This window comes from Phoxinus phoxinus (assembly GCF_949152265.1).
Source record: "Phoxinus phoxinus genome assembly, chromosome: 17".
NCBI classification, from domain to species: domain Eukaryota; kingdom Metazoa; phylum Chordata; class Actinopteri; order Cypriniformes; family Leuciscidae; genus Phoxinus; species Phoxinus phoxinus.
This window is the reverse complement of record NC_136892.1, coordinates 250,605-267,500: the sequence shown is the minus strand read 5'-3', so window position 1 is coordinate 267,500 and position 16,896 is coordinate 250,605. Positions and strand designations below refer to the sequence as shown.

The 16,896-nt window shown below is 41.7% G+C and overlaps 1 protein-coding gene across 2 annotated transcripts in view; it reads left to right on the top strand.

Moving 5' to 3' along the window:
• Positions 1–16,896, top strand: part of acsl6 (acyl-CoA synthetase long chain family member 6) — a 65,969-nt gene that overhangs the window by 8,487 nt on the left and 40,586 nt on the right. Inside the window, exons 2-9 of one of the 2 annotated variants that reach the window (XM_079587214.1) lie at positions 7,260–7,352; positions 8,283–8,503; positions 12,714–12,828; positions 13,588–13,652; positions 13,729–13,830; positions 13,909–14,008; positions 14,280–14,458; positions 16,232–16,264. In XM_079587214.1, coding sequence (XP_079443340.1) covers positions 8,300–8,503; positions 12,714–12,828; positions 13,588–13,652; positions 13,729–13,830; positions 13,909–14,008; positions 14,280–14,458; positions 16,232–16,264 — 798 coding nt within the window. In that variant the 5' untranslated portion in view covers positions 7,260–7,352; positions 8,283–8,299. The remainder of the gene's footprint in view (positions 1–7,259; positions 7,353–8,282; positions 8,504–12,713; positions 12,829–13,587; positions 13,653–13,728; positions 13,831–13,908; positions 14,009–14,279; positions 14,459–16,231; positions 16,265–16,896) is intronic. The other variant, XM_079587213.1, reaches the window with a different exon arrangement.

Below are 16,896 nucleotides of genomic sequence, written 5' to 3'. Positions count from 1 at the left end.
ACACACACACACACACACACACACACTGATCGGGTGGAGGAGTGTTCAGCTGTTGTGCAGGACTAGCAGCACACACACACACACACACACACACACACACACACACACACACACACTGATCGGATGGAGGAGTGTTCAGCTGTTGTGCAGGACTAGCAGCACACACACACACACACACACACACACACACACACACACACACACTGATCGGATGGAGGAGTGTTCAGCTGTTGTTGTGCAGGACTAGCAGCACACACACACACACACACACACACACACACACACTGATCGGGTGGAGGAGTGTTCAGCTGTTGTGCAGGACTAGCAGCACACACACACACACACACACACACACACACTGATCGGATGGAGGAGTGTTCAGCTGTTGTGCAGGACTAGCAGCACACACACACACACACACACACACACACACACACACACACACACTGATCGGGTGGAGGAGTGTTCAGCTGTTGTTGTGCAGGACTAGCAGCAGACACACATACACACACACACACACACACACTGATCGGATGGAGGAGTGTTCAGCTGTTGTTGTGCAGGACTAGACACTACTTCGTCATGAACTCCTGATCTTTTAGCAGTGTTCGATGAATGAGAATATATTATATTTCATATCCTGCACACTGTGTTTAGTGGCGATAATCCCTTGATAATCTACGGCGTATAAATGAAAGCTCGTGCAACCGGACGCCTGGGAAATGATGCAGAGTTGCATCCGATTATCTGTCGTTTCCCAAGAGCCTTTAGTCAGAAAGCCACGTCTAAAGATGTGTGACGGTGAAGAGATCTGTGCTTCTAGACATCCAACTCTCCACTTTTGCAGGTTTTATAAGTAAGTCATAATTACAGTGTTTCTTATACAGAGTTAATTATGAGTGTACAGAAAAACTGTTGAACATGCAGTCTGGACAGGAAGAAAGCTTCAAGTAAATAGACTTCACACACAATCAATACTTACAAAAGACAATTCAGCAGTTTTGTTGCCATAAACAACCATACGATCAATATGCATTTTGACCAAGCATATGCATTAGTCCCAGTCTCCAAAGATCAGTCCAGATAGTTCATCCTCTCTCTTCACGTTCAGATGTTTTCAGATGAAGTCTGTCCAGTTAGGGTTAGGGTTCAGATGTTAGGGTTCAGATGTTAGGGTTCAGATGTTAGGGTTCAGATGTTAGGGTTAGGGTTCAGATGTTAGTTCTGGCGTTTTCAGATGAAGTCTGTCCAGTTAGGGTTAGGGTTCAGATGTTAGGGTTAGGGTTCAGATGTTAGGGTTCAGATGTTAGGGTTCAGATGTTAGGGTTCAGATGTTAGGGTTGGGGTTCAGATGTTTGTTCTGGCGTTTTCAGATGAAGTCTGTCCAGTTAGGGTTAGGGTTCAGATGTTAGGGTTAGGGTTCAGATGTTAGGGTTCAGATGTTAGGGTTCAGATGTTAGGGTTCAGATGTTAGGGTTCAGATGTTAGGGTTCAGATGTTAGGGTTCAGATGTTAGGGTTCAGATGTTAGGGTTCAGATGTTAGGGTTCAGATGTTAGGGTTCAGATGTTAAGGGTTCAGATGTTAGGGTTCAGATGTTAGGGTTAGGGTTCAGATGTTTGTTCTGGTGTTTTCAGATGAAGTCTGTTCCAGTTTCTCAATGATGCTCAATGTCTGCTAAGATTCCTGAACAAATGAGAAATTAATTATACGACGTTGAATGAAGCGATAGAAATTATAAATCAACTGATACTTCAAACATTGCTGAAAAGTCAAATAGCTCAGTCTTAGGACAACTGTAATATATATATATATACACCGTATACAGTATTTGACCAAATATTAATGTACACGGTGCAATTATCTTGTTGTTGCTGTCTATGGAGACCCTTGAGGAAAAGAAATGCACTTATGTGTTTTAAATGTGTAAATACTTAAACTATATATTTAAAAAGATATAGTATATTAATGAAATAAAAGGCCACTTAAAGGGCACCTATTATGCCCCTTTTTACAAGATGTAATATACGTCTCAGGTGTCCCCAGAATGTGTGTGTGAAGTTTAGCTCAAAATACCCCCCAGATCAGTTATTATATAATGTTGTAAATGGCCTTTTTTGAGTGGAAGGAAAAATATGCTGTTTTCGTGCATGTATCTTTACAGTTTTTTACGATTGCTATGACAGTTTTTTCAATACATTTAACATTTTTGCTAAACTCTTAACACACCAACACACCTAAAACACACAATTGGCAAAACGGTTAATTTCATGCTCAAAATCACACATTGTAAACTAAACTCCAAAACTAATTTTCAAAATACAATAATACACTAACACAATACACTACATCTAACAAAACACTGCAAACATGTTTCAAAATCAAATAATTATTCAAAACACTAACACATGTTCTCTTCCAACAGGAACATTTACTCAATCATAACACAATGACGGAAAAAACACTAACATCTGCTGAAATTACAGAAACTGCATTATGTCATGTGTCAGGTCTGCCCTTATACAATAGACAGTATATTGTATTGATCATAGATTGTGTTTTGCACTGTAAGTTTCTTTTGAAGCCTCTCTACATTTTTGTTTTGTTGGGTTTAGTAAATGCATGCATTTTGTTTCTTTTGCTGCAGAAATTCAATACAAAAAATGAATGACCATCTCAGAGTAGCTTTATGTACAGTTTATGAAAAAAAAATGAAAAAAAAGAGACAGAGACAGAATTCCTGCAGTAAGACTTTATTTGCAAAAGGACATTACTGTACTGGTACTTGTCTCCCTCGTGCAGGCATTTTTCTTTCTTTCTTTCTTTCTTTCTTTCTTTCTTTCTTTCTTTCTTTCTTTCTTTCTTTCTTTCTTTCTTTCTTTCTTTCTTTCTTTCTTTCTTTCTTTCTTTCTCTTTGTGTTGCTCTATATTGTTCCTTTTCCACACAAGATCAGCCCAAAGAGTCCTCTTTTATAACATATGATCATGCGATTGAAAGAACCTCAACACCTGAGTGTGCTTTGGAATCAGCTGTAATTTATATATTTGCATAACTTCAATAAGCTGTTTCTCAGTAGCAATGGAATAAAATACAGGGAATATATTTGTTTAAATTCACAATATGAACAGCTTTTCACTTTGACTTTAGCCTATATAAGTTATGTTTAGAACATGAAGTTATCTGTTCTTACACTGTTCTTAAATTTGGCAGTAAAATTACATTGTTTTGGTCTTGTTTGAGCTTGTGTGTAAAAGAAGTTCAAGCATTTTAAATTTGTGTTAACTGTATGCATTTTGTGTCAAAGCAACAAGAAATGTGTTAATTGTATAGCCTACAAAGACGGATGTTGTGCTAACTGTGTTAAGAGTTTAGGAAACTTGTTAAATGTATTGAAAAAACTGTCATAGCGATTGTAAAAAACTGTAAATACATTTCCAGAAGAAGGCGGGGTACAGCTCTGCCTCAGATCACGTCACATTGCAGTTTAATAAATATTAAACAAATTTATACGATGTTTAATAGGCAGCCAATGCAGTGTTGACAGAACGGGGCTAATATGGTCACACTTCCTGGTTCTGGTAAGAACTCGAGCGGCTGCGTTTTGAACTAGCTGTAGTTTGTTTATTAAGCGTGCAGGGAAACCACCCAGTAGAGCATTACAATAATCTAGCCTTGAGCTCATGAACGCATCAACTAATTGTTCCGCATTTGTCAAAGAGAGCATATGACGTAATTTAGATATATTTTTAAGATGGAAAAATGCGGTTTTACAGATACATGACTTTCAAATGAAAGATTGGTATCAAAGAGCACACCCACACACACACACACACACACACACACACACACACACACACACACACACACACACACACACACACACACACACACACACACACACACCCAGGTTCCTAACCAACGACGAAGACTTAACAGAGCATCATCAAGTGTTAGACAGTACTCTAGGTTATTACGTGTGGAAGGTTTTTGTCCAGTAATTAGAATCTCTGTTTTTTCTGAATTTAGTAGTAGGAAATTACTAGTCATCCAGTTTTTTATATCCGCTATGCATTCCGTTAATTTTGTGAATTGGTAGGTTTCGTTAGGTTTTGAAGAAATATACAGCTGAGTATCGTCGGCATAACAGTGAAAGCTAATTCCATGTTTCCTAATGATATCTCCTAATGGTAGCATGTACAGAGTGAACAGCAGCGGTCCTAGTACTGAGCCTTGTGGTACGCCATACTGAACTTGTGATTGATAAGACATCTCTTCATTTACTGCTACAAACTGATAACGGTCAGATAAGTATGATTTAAACCATGCTAGTGCAATTCCACTAATGCCAACATAATGTTCGAGTCTATTTAAAAGGATGTTGTGGTCAATGGTGTCGAATGCAGCACTAAGATCGAGTAATACTAATAGAGAGACACAACCACGATCGGATGATAAGAGCAAATCATTTGTGACTCTAACGAGAGCTGTCTCGGTACTATGGTGCGGTCTAAATCCGGACTGAAAATCCTCAGATATCATTTCTTTCAAGAAAGGAACACAGTTGTGAGGATACTGCTTTTTCTAATATCTTTGACAGAAAAGGCAGATTCGAGATCGGCCTGTAATTGACTAGTTTTGTAGGATCAAGTTGCGTTTTTTTATCAAGCGGTTTAATCATAGCTAGCTTAAAGGTTTTTGGTACGTATCCTAGAGACAAAGATGAATTAATGATATTAAGAAGAGGATCTATGACATCTGGAAGCATCTCTTTCAGCAGCTTAGTCGGTATAGGGTCTAACATTCACGTTGTCGATTTAGATGATTTGACGAGTTTGCAAAATTCTTCCTCTCCTATAGCAATGAATGAATCAAATTTTCCCTCAGGGAGACTACAATGCACTTCCTGATGCGATACTGTATTAGACGGTTGCATAGTTATAATTTTGTCCCTGATATTATCGATCTTATAAGTGAAGAAGTTCATAAAGTCATTACTGCTGTGTTGCTTGGAAACTTCTGGGTTTGACGCTTTATTTTTCGTTAGTTTAGCCACTGTTTCAAATAAATACCTAGGATTATGTTTATTTTCTTCTAATAGGGTTGAAAAATAAGCAGATCTAGCAGCTTTTAAAGCCTCTCTGTAAGCAATCGAGCTCTCCTTCCATGAAATCCGAAACACCTCTAGTTTTGTTTTCTTCCAGTTGCGCTCCATTTTACTGGCTGCTCTCTTAAGGGCCTGAGTGTGTGTGTGTGAGTGTGTGTGTGTGTGAGTGTGCTCGTTGTGCCACGGCGTTGGACTATGTTCTTTAATCTTCTTTAAGCGCAGCGGAGCAACTGTGTCTAAAGTGCTGGAAAAGAGAGAGTTAAAAGTTTCTGTTGCAATATCAAGTTCTTCTAAGCTATCCGGGATGCTGAGATGATGAAACTGATTAGGAAGATTATTGATAAAGCAATCTTTAGTGGCAGAAGTGATCGGTCTAACATATTTATAACACGGAGTCGGCTTTGCAGCCTTGGCTAAATGTAATTTACACGAGACTAGATAATGATGTATTCTATATTATTTTGTGGACACCACTTAGACAGCCAGCCATTGAGTGAACACAATCTACTAACTATCTCATCACTCCGGCGAACAGGAAGGGTGCCAGAGCAAATTACAGTGCCTGACATCGTACTTGCAAGTTCACACTCCTCGTTAACATTAATTTTAGTGATCTCCGGCTGGCGGAGTCGAACATCATTAGTGTCGACATGAATAATAATCTTAGAGAATTTTTGATTAGCATTAGCCAGCACTTTTAAATTAGCTTTGATGTCAGGCGCTCTGGCTCCCGGCAAACATGTGACTATGGTGGCTAGAATTGCCAATAACTCGGGCACTTTCAACAGGATTCTCAGTGGGTGTTTCACTGAGTGGGGAGAATCTATTTGTTATGGTAAACTGGAAAGGAAGATCAGTGTTTTGTTCCGCGACTACAGCGTCTCACGATCACCCATCTGCCCTGCTGCACGGCTCTACTTCAGCCGGAACCAAACAATGTACAGTGTTCACTAAGCTAGTCGCATCCAGAGTAGTATCTAAAGCCCTTGCACTCTTACCATTAACCTCAATTAAAGTTTGGATGTGTGTCTCTAGTTCTGAAATCTTCTCCGTCAGCCTGACTATCTCCCTACATTTATCACATGTAAATCCTGTGCTGACAGAGAAGACTATGCTATACATGTTACATGAAGTGCAAGTCACAATAAGAGGAGAAGATGACATGACTCACCGTGTTTGTTGAATGATCCTACTTACCACTGTTGTTGGATATGTAAAAGAAGCGAGCGAGTGAGCGAGCGAGCAAAATAAATAATAAATAAATAAAGAGGGCACGGATAGCACGCTAACAGGCTAGCGAATTACTAGCGTGTTTGTGCTAGCAACGATTTAGATTGAAGCTAGCAATGTCAGGTTAATATGTGATGTTAAGTAAGTTTTATTTAGCAGTATAAACAACAGGGAATGATAGCAAATAATTCTTAAAAACAGAAAGATAAACGAAGCTTACAGACGCAAACCAAACTCAGCAGAGCAACAGCAGCAAGGCAGACAGGGCAATGCTAATAGGGCGGAGTCTGTCAACAGTTGTGGGTGGGGTCTATGCTAATAGGGTGGAGTCCATCAGCAGTCATGGGCAGGGTCTAATTTAATAGGGCGGAGTCTGTCAACAGTTGTGGGTGAGGTCTATGCTAATAGGGTGGGGTTTGACAGCAGTTGTGGGCGGGGTCTATGTTAATAGGGTGGGGTCCGTCAGCAGTTGTGGGCGGGGTCTAAGCATATGTGATGTCATAAAAGCTATGATCTGCAAACGGCTTATTCTGAGACACTGCTGCTGATTAATGGGGATTAAAAAAGAGGAATGGGTGGATTTTTACCATTATAGAGAGGTTATGTACACACACTGCCGACACACATTTAGAGAATCTTAAATCAATATTTATTAATTTAGGGGCCGTTTACGACAACTGGAAACAGAAAACTTTTAGTGTTTTCTGGCCGTTCATTTACACGACAACAGTGTTGTACAACAGTCGTGTAAAGCCCAGCACAACTTCCAAAATGTTATTAGCAGAGTAAGTATTCTTCAGTAAAGTATGGTAAGCACCCGCTCCAGATCTGCACTCATTGAGTTCTGTAACACTAACAGCACATTCAGATCCTTACATTGTGTTTTACAACATCTCTCAGTTAGCTGTCTTTTCAAATTGACCAGGACGAGAGCTGAGACCGTGAACTTTAAACATCAGATGCGTCAATATCCCGCATTCGCTGCTCCACGGTTCAGACACTTCTTCTCCTCGCACCGGTGAGTTATTAGTTATTAGTTATGCTCTCGATACTGCGCCGATGCCTCTCTGATTTCATATGATGTTTATGTGGTATATTCATTTTGCATAAGAGATTGCCACAGGGGAAACAGCTAAAGAAATCTAATTCCTGTTGATCAACTTTCATTTTTGGAAGAGTTCATGAATGAGATCAACAAATAAAGCCGAACTGCAGGATCAGCCACACATGTGTTCATGAGTTCATTACCGTAACTCGTCACTAACACGACTGTCACAGAGCAAAGAAGGGTTACGCTTCAGCTCCATGGCCATCGGCAGGCGTTTCACTCACTATAACTGTGCAATGACTACTAAATCTCATCGGAGGATCAGTAGACTGGTAGATCAGGGTTGGGGTTAGTAGAATAAGTTCATATGAATCAAAGTTACTTGCGGAGCATCAAAATAAAGTGTTGGCAGAGACAGACACAGATCTTCTGTCAGTGGGAGCAACCCTTACTTTCATGAGATAATATTGATCCGATTGAACTGATTAAAGACGGTGACTGATTACAGCTGACAAATTCTTGTAATTACATTATTTTACCTTTTAAAATACTTATAATCAGACTAGAGTTACTTACAGGATTAATTAATGTTCACGGAATTGCAGAAGAATCAAAGAAAGGTCGAAAGTTTTTTTTTTACTTTTGAGGATCACAGAGTTTAGGTGAACTGTTGGACAGACTCAATAAAGAGGACCTTAGTGAGCACAGGCTCTGTTGATTTCCAGAGTTGTTCAGTTGTGTGTGTTCAGTATAGTCAGAGAGCATGTTGATATGTAAGCCATCAGAAGAAGGCCGGACTCTGTTGAGGTCTAGACAAACTGTTTTGTCACTGTGACTTTGTGTTATCTTTACCTCAGCTTGTGTTCATATAGTGTGTGTGTGTGTGTGTGTGTGTGTCAGAGCTCAGTTCCACTCTGATGGAGAAGATGCAGTCTCGGGATCTTCTGCTGGGTCTTCATCTGCCAGAGCTGGAGGATCTGGGGGAGTTTATCCGCTCGCTGCCCACCTCAACTCTGCTGGGTCTGGGAGCGCTCACTGCGGTTCTGGCCTACTGGATCTCCCATCGCCCGCGAGCCATCGTCCCACCCTGCGACCTCCGGCACCAGTCCAGAGAAGAGCAGGTACAGGACCCAACACACCTCCTGATCCCCTATACAGAGAAATTAGAATCAAGGTAACAGTCTGTATTGACATTGCACTCTTTAGCAGTAGCACTAGTGCAATTTTACATATCCCTTAGTTCATTGGTTCTCCAATTTTTTAGAGTGGAGAGCCACTGAAGTGGAGAACCACTGAACCACTGAACTCCGTACCCCTGGCTCTTCCACTTGGACTGCAGTCACACTTTTTCCATCAAGGGACAATATTTGCCCCCTTTAATCGATTTTCCAAGTTCATTTTTTACGTTTATAAACTAAATAATGCTTTAAATAAAAACAATGTTCAATAAATTATGGTAAAAACTAAGTGATACTTTTAAATATTAAATTAAAATCGCCAGAAGGTTGCGGTAAGTCTGAGTCATCGAGTCATTCATTACAGTAACGAAGCAAGTGGCAGAAAAAAACGCTCTGACTGGGGTTTATATGATTGAAATCTGGCAACCTTCCAAAGCATGAACGCTCGTAAAAACAGTCTGTAATGTGTGTTGTCTCCTCCTTTATTCGACAAAAACAAGTGGTTTTGGTCAAGTTTTTTAAACACATTTCAGTCTCGTCTTTTTTCGTCAACAATATTGCATGTGTTGATATAGTCACAGTTATCGATTAATGACGTGGGTGTCATCTCTCATCGTCTTGTCTTAGTCAGGGAAAAAAAGGTCGTCAACGAATATTTTTCGTCAAAGTGTTCGTTAACGAAATTAACATGGCTATACAGGACCCAACACACCTCCTGATCCCCTATACAGGACCCAACACACCTCCTGATCCCATATACAGGACCCAACACACCTGATCCCATATACAGGACCCAACACAACTCCTGATCCCATATACAGGACCCAACACACCTCCTGATCCCATATACAGGACCCAACACACCTCCTGATCCCCTATACAGGACCCAACACACCTCCTGATCCCATATACAGGACCCAACACACCTCCTGATCCCCTATACAGGACCCAACACACCTCCTGATCCCATATACAGGACCCAACACACCTGATCCATATACAGGACCCAACACACCTCCTGATCCCATATACAGGACCCAACACACCTCCTGATCCCATATACAGGACCCAACACACCTCCTGATCCCCTATACAGGACCCAACACACCTCCTGATCCCATATACAGGACCCAACACACCTCCTGATCCCCTATACAGGACCCAACACACCTCCTGATCCCATATACAGGACCCAACACACCTCCTGATCCCATATACAGGACCCAACACACCTGATCCCATATACAGGACCCAACACACCTCCTGATCCCCTATACAGGACCCAACACACCTCCTGATCCATATACAGGACCCAACACACCTCCTGATCCCCTATACAGGACCCAACACACCTCCTGATCCATATACAGGACCCAACACACCTCCTGATCCCATATACAGGACCCAACACACCTGATCCCATATACAGGACCCAACACACCTCCTGATCCCCTATACAGGACCCAACACACCTGATCCCATATAAAGGACCCAACACACCTCCTGATCCCCTATACAGGACCAACACACCTCCTGATCCCCTATACAGGACCCAACACACCTCCTGATCCCATATACAGGACCCAACACACCTGATCCCATATACAGGACCCAACACAACTCCTGATCCCATATACAGGACCCAACACACCTCCTGATCCCCTATACAGGACCCAACACACCTCCTGATCCCCTATACAGGACCCAACACACCTCCTGATCCCCTATAAAGGACCCAACACACCTCCTGGTCCCCTATACAGGACCCAACACACCTCCTGATCCCCTATACAGGACCCAACACACCTCCTGATCCCCTATACAGGACCCAACACACCTCCTGATCCCCTATACAGGACCCAACACACCTCCTGATCCCCTATACAGGACCCAACACACCTCCTGATCCCTATACAGGACCCAATACACCTCATGATCCCATATACAGGACCCAACACACCTCCTGATCCCCTATACAGGACCCAACACACCTCCTGATCCCCTATACAGGACCCAACACACCTCCTGATCCCCTATACAGGACCCAACACTCCTCCTGATCCCCTATACAGGACCCAACACACCTCCTGATCCCCTATACAGGACCCAACACTCCTCCTGATCCCCTATACAGGACCCAACACACCTCCTGATCGCCTATACAGGACCCAACACACCTCCTGATCCCCTATACAGGACCCAACACACCTCCTGATCCCCTATACAGGACCCAACACACCTCCTGATTGCCTATACAGGACCCAACACACCTCCTGATCCCCTATACAGGACCCAACACACCTCCTGATCCCCTATACAGGACCCAACACACCTCCTGATCCCCTATACAGGACCCAACACACCTCCTGATCCCCTATACAGGACCCAACACACCTCCTGATCCCCTATACAGGACCCAACACACCTCCTGATCCCCTATACAGGACCCAACACACCTCCTGATCCCCTATACAGGACCCAACACACCTCCTGATCCCCTATACAGGACCCAACACACCTCCTGATCCCCCATACAGGACCCAACACACCTCCTGATCCCCCATACAGGACCCAACACACCTCCTGATCCCCTATACAGGACCCAACACACCTCCTGATCCCCTATACAGGACCCAACACACCTCCTGATCCCTATACAGGACCCAACACACCTCCTGGTCCCCTATACAGTACCCAGCACACCTCCTGATCCCCTATACAGTACCCAACACACCTCCTGATCCCCTATACAGGACCCAACACACCTCCTGATCCCCTATACAGGACCCAACACACCTCCTGATCCCCTATACAGGACCCAACACACCTCCTGATCCCCTATACAGGACCCAACACACCTCCTGATCCCATATACAGGACCCAACACACCTCCTGATCGTCTATACAGGACCCAACACACCTCCTGATCCCCTATACAGGACCCAACACACCTCCTGATCCCCTATACAGGACCCAACACACCTCCTGATCCCTATACAGGACCCAACACACCTCCTGATCCCATATACAGGACCCAACACACCTCCTGATCCCCTATACAGGACCCAACACACCTCCTGATCCCCTATACAGGACCCAACACACCTCCTAACCACCTATACATTCTTCTTTTTTCCAATTATTTTAGTATGATTGAGATACTATTCAAGTTTTATATATTTATATATGTATATATATATATATATATATATATATATATATATATATATATATATATATATATATATATATATTATTAGGTTTTGTTTTTGTTCTTAAAGTTTTAGTAATTATGCAGTGTGTTTTTGTCATTTGTATTAGTTATTGTTTAAATGAAGCTTGAGATCTTGACGGGCCTTCAGATATGGTCTTTCACACTTGAGCGCTACGTGACCAGCACTGGTTAGTGAGCATCATGGCGTGCTCCTCACGGGTTCCTCACTCACTAGTGTTATAAAACATCCCATAATGCATCTCATGACTGGAGGAGAAGAGTTTGCATTGGTGTTTATTAAGCACCAATTTATATTAAAAAGGGTTATTGTGTGCAAGGGTTATTGTGGGTTATTTTATTAAATATGGGAGTAAGTAGCAGTGTTGCGGACATTACAATCCTTTCATGTTTATTAAGCACCGTCATTATTCTTTTTTCACCTGGATGATAAATGATCAAACCAAAAGTACTTGTTCATGTTGTCCTGTGAGGATCAGTTTTCTGCTGAATCCTGTGTGTTCAAATATGCCTCAGACCTGCATTTTACTGACTGTTTTGCATAAAAGCAAAAGATGTGAGACAGGTGGCCGCTTAAAACATCAGGACGATCAGTATATGTGTGTGTGTGTGTGTGTGTGTGTGTGTGTATGTGTGTTCATACTCAGCTCAGGAGATGATTATTATAATAAGAATATTTCAGTATTCTATAAAGCTCTTGAAAGCATTGACACTGCAGACTGAATAATCAAACAGGACATCTTCACCGAACCCAAACACATCCTACAGAGACCAGGCCAATGCAAATATAAATGCAAACACAGATGCAAACAAGTACCAGATGAACAATTCAACAATACGTCTTTTATGCAGTTATTGAAATGGGCTTTAGCACAGATGTCCTCTCTCTCAGTCTCTCTGTCCCGTTTGTGTGTTTTCCAGATGGAAGACGGCGCTCGCGGGTCCATGATGGGCAGCGGCTCCGAGCTTCTCTCCTACTACCATGAGGACGCCAAGACCCTGTACGAGGTGTTCCAGCGAGGCCTGCACATCACGGGTGAGAATCAGTTCATGTGTTCAACACACACCTGCACATCACGGGTGAGAATCAGATCAGTTCAACACACACCGGCGCATCACAGGTGAGAATCAGATCAGTTCAACACACATGTTCACTGGATTCAGAAACACTCAACCCAGAGAGGCTCACCACCGCACACCCTGAATCTGATTCATGCAAATCATGTTCAAGCTCACAGTGCCTCATCCTTGGTCACATCTGAAATGGGTCATACCAGTATCATCACACACTAAAAACTAGTCTTGTGCAAGGCTTATACAGTATAAGAGTGCATGATATTCTGAAGGCCACTGTGTAATTTTAACCCTGAGCTCGACTTCACCGCATGATGAATTACTGCTTTCTGTAACCACACACACATTACTTGCACCAGACCGACAGCGCTGAATTAAACACTGTATATTTACATAGAAACCACTGTTGAACAGAGAAGAAAGGGTCGTGTGTAACACTTTATTATAGTTAATGCATTAATTAACAACAAGCATTTCTTACAGTGTTTATTAAGCTTTGTTAGCGTTAGTTAATAAAAATACAACTGTTTATTGTTAGTTAATGTTCGCTCAGGTCCATTAAACAATATAAACAGATGCAACTTTTGTTCATGTATTAGTAAATGTTGAAATGAACATGAACTAAGATGAATAATGCTTTAGAGGTATGGATCATGGTTAGCTGATGTTGTGAGCATTGTGTTTGAGATGATCTCTCTCTCACTTCTGATGTTCTGAGCAGGAGATGGACCGTTTTTAGGCTCCAGACTCCCCAATCAACCCTACAAATGGCTGACCTATAAAGAGGTGAGTGTAGGAGTGTTGTGTGGTGTGTGTAAGCGCTGGTCTGATGCGATCTGAGCTGTGTGTGTGTGTCCCTCAGGTGTTCCGCAGGGCAGAAGACTTGGGCTCGGGTCTGTTGTCTCAGGGATGTCAGCCCAATACGGCTCAGTTCATCGGGGTGTTCGCACAGAACAGGCCTGAGGTAAAACACCCCGAAACACCATCCTGCTAAACCAGTTAATGGTGTGAGACTCATGAAGCACTTCTTCTTGTCTTTCAGTGGATCATCTCTGAGCTGGCGTGCTACTCGTACTCAATGGTGGTGGTGCCGCTTTACGACACACTCGGACCCGACGCCATTCGCTACATCATCAACACGGGTGAGCTTCACTCATTCATACACACTCTTCTCCGAACCATCACTGTCACTCATTCACACACTCTCTTCTCCGAACCATCACTGTTTCCCCAAAGAAAAGTGTGAAGAACATTTTAATTACCGAACAAACCTTTTTCCGCTATAAAGAACCTTTTGTGCGATGGATAGAGAGGTTAAAGGTCCTTCATGGAAACATTGATGGCCATTAAGAACCTTTATTTTTAAGAGGTGCTTTCCGTCTTTAAAACCACCGTGTGGTTTTTGTTTTCCAGCTGAAATCGCCACAGTAATCTGTGATAAACCAGAGAAAGCCACAGTGCTTCTGGGAAATGTCCAGAGAAGAGAGACGCCCGGTCTGAAGATGATCATCCTCATGGATGCGTTTGAAGCTCAGCTTGTGGAAGAAGGACAGAAGTGTGGCGTTCACATCCAGGCCCTGAAAGATGTGGAGGTGAGAAGGACTTCAGCACGCTTCAGTTTAAACCAGTGCTTCTCAACCACAAGTCACCCTCACAATCAGATTTCTTTTTTAATCAGCATTTAACTACCATTCATATTTCAGAACCAGCTTCTCTTGGACAAACCGGATATGCTGGACGAAGGCATTCAGTACAATTCATAACAATTACAAACATACATAATATTTTTGTGTAGAATGGCTATTTGTGAGTTAAAATAATAACAACTAGTAAAGTAATTGAAATTCATTGGTAATGTAAACCATGAAGATCATTATTCTTATTTAATTGAATTATTGTAATATATTGCCACCCCTAGTTTCTAGCAGAAGTAACAAACATTTCTTCAAAATATTGTTTGTCACACTCGTAGTCAAAAGGGTTGAGAATCACTGGTTTAGATTTATTTATTGGAAAAGGGATTTTTCGACCAAAACAACGTTTCTAAATATTTGAAGAATATCCTTTCTGCTTTTTTCCCATATGATGGAAGTGAATGAGGACTGATGCAGTCGTACATCAACGATTGAACGGTTCCTTTATGAACACACCATAGAGAAGCCAGACGCATGTCAAGGAGTGAAAGCAACTCTCACTGACCACTGTTATGATTGATTTATGGCAGTCATTTTGAAGGTTGAGTCCTCATTCAGCTTCATCATATTTCCTTTAGTTACTGGTAAGAAATATATCTGTTGGCAGTGTTGGGGGTAGCAACGCATTACAAGTAACGCAAGTTATGTATTCAGATTACTATTTTCAAGTAACAAGGAAAGAAAATGTAAATTTACAACAAAATGTTACTTTTTCAAACAAGCAATCCCTTGTATTGACTGACAGCTCTCCTGTACCAATGCCGGGAGCAAGTGCAGATATTGTGTGCGTTCTGTATTCCTCAAAATGAATGAAAACAGTGAAATCCAGACTCAGAATATCTAACCAAATAACTCAGAACGCAAACCTGCGATTATTAAATATGTTAAATAACACAAATATACTGTATATTTAATGTCTTTGCTGCTGACCTCCAATGATCCAATTCAACCACACGTTTAAACAAAATGAAATGTCACATTTGTGCTTCATTTCCATGTTTTTATTGCTGAAGTAAGAGTGTTGAAGGTTCTTCTTCCGGGATCCAGAACAGCAGCAGCTGAAAGGTTTGTTTGAGCGGCGCCCTCTACTGTACAGGAGTGAATCTGCGCTTCAGAGGCTTATTTACTCCACTTCAAAAAAGTATTTGTTGTTGTTATTAAAAAAAGTAAGCCCAGCCCAGGGGAGAAAAAGTAACGCAAACACATTACTTTTCATAGAAAGTAACTAAGTAACATTATTAGTTTATTTTTAGGGAGTAACGTAATATTGTCACGCATTACTTTTAACAGTAACTTTCTTCAACATTGTCTGTTGGTTGTCCCATAAGTTATCATTGAGTTCAACAGAGGGACGGGGCCATGGTTCATATTTGAGGGTTATTTTCAGCACTGCAGACTTCCTTGGTAGTATATCAGGACGATCTGTCAGAGAAAGAAAGCATTCCAGAATGCGGTTTCATCGAGACAGGCTTCAGCTTGCAGTACAGACTCTTTATATTAGCTGCAAACAACCGCATTCAAACCAGCCGTGACAAACCTATGTTCACTAAACAAGCAACCACGGAGGACGCCTGTTTCCTGTCAGTGTGTGGAGATGAATAACATGAACAATGCTGTTGCTTGAAGAATAGCACAGAATGATGTTGGTTAAAGTATTTTTGTTGTTTCCAGGCTCTGGGTCGAGATCACTACAGGAAACCAGTGGTGAGTGAGGAACTATCACTTCTCTACCAGTGTTTGGATGAATAATCTGATCACTCTCACTGAAACATGGTACAATCTCCCTGAACTAAAGTCAAAAACAGAATCAACCTGAATACATTACTTTATACCATCAATTAAATCAGGTAGACATAGCTCTTAATGGTAACAATAGCAGTTTAGCACTTTTTACAGTGTAGGTTGATGAAAAAATTACTGTAGCTTTAACACTTTATTAAACATAATAGAAAAAAGCAGGATAATCCAGAGAGGAAGAACCACAAAAGCTTTACACAGCGTAAAGACAACACTGATCAGAGACTCAACCGACCTAAGGGCTTAAATACACAACTCAACAAGAAACAGGTGCGCAACATTAGTCTCCATGACAACCAACTGCTGAAACGAACACAGGAAATGGAAAGGAATCACATGGAAATAAGGAGTACAGATTAAGGCATGTTCAGACTGCCAGAAAAATCCAGATGGGGTTTTGAAAGTCTGGAGAGCAAAAAAACCAAAAAAAAAAACATGAAATTTGATACAAACCACATTAGGAGGTGATTTGAAATGCGATTCCAATCAGATTTTTACAGATGTATCTCAGTCCGGGCACTCTGGCTGATCAAATTGGA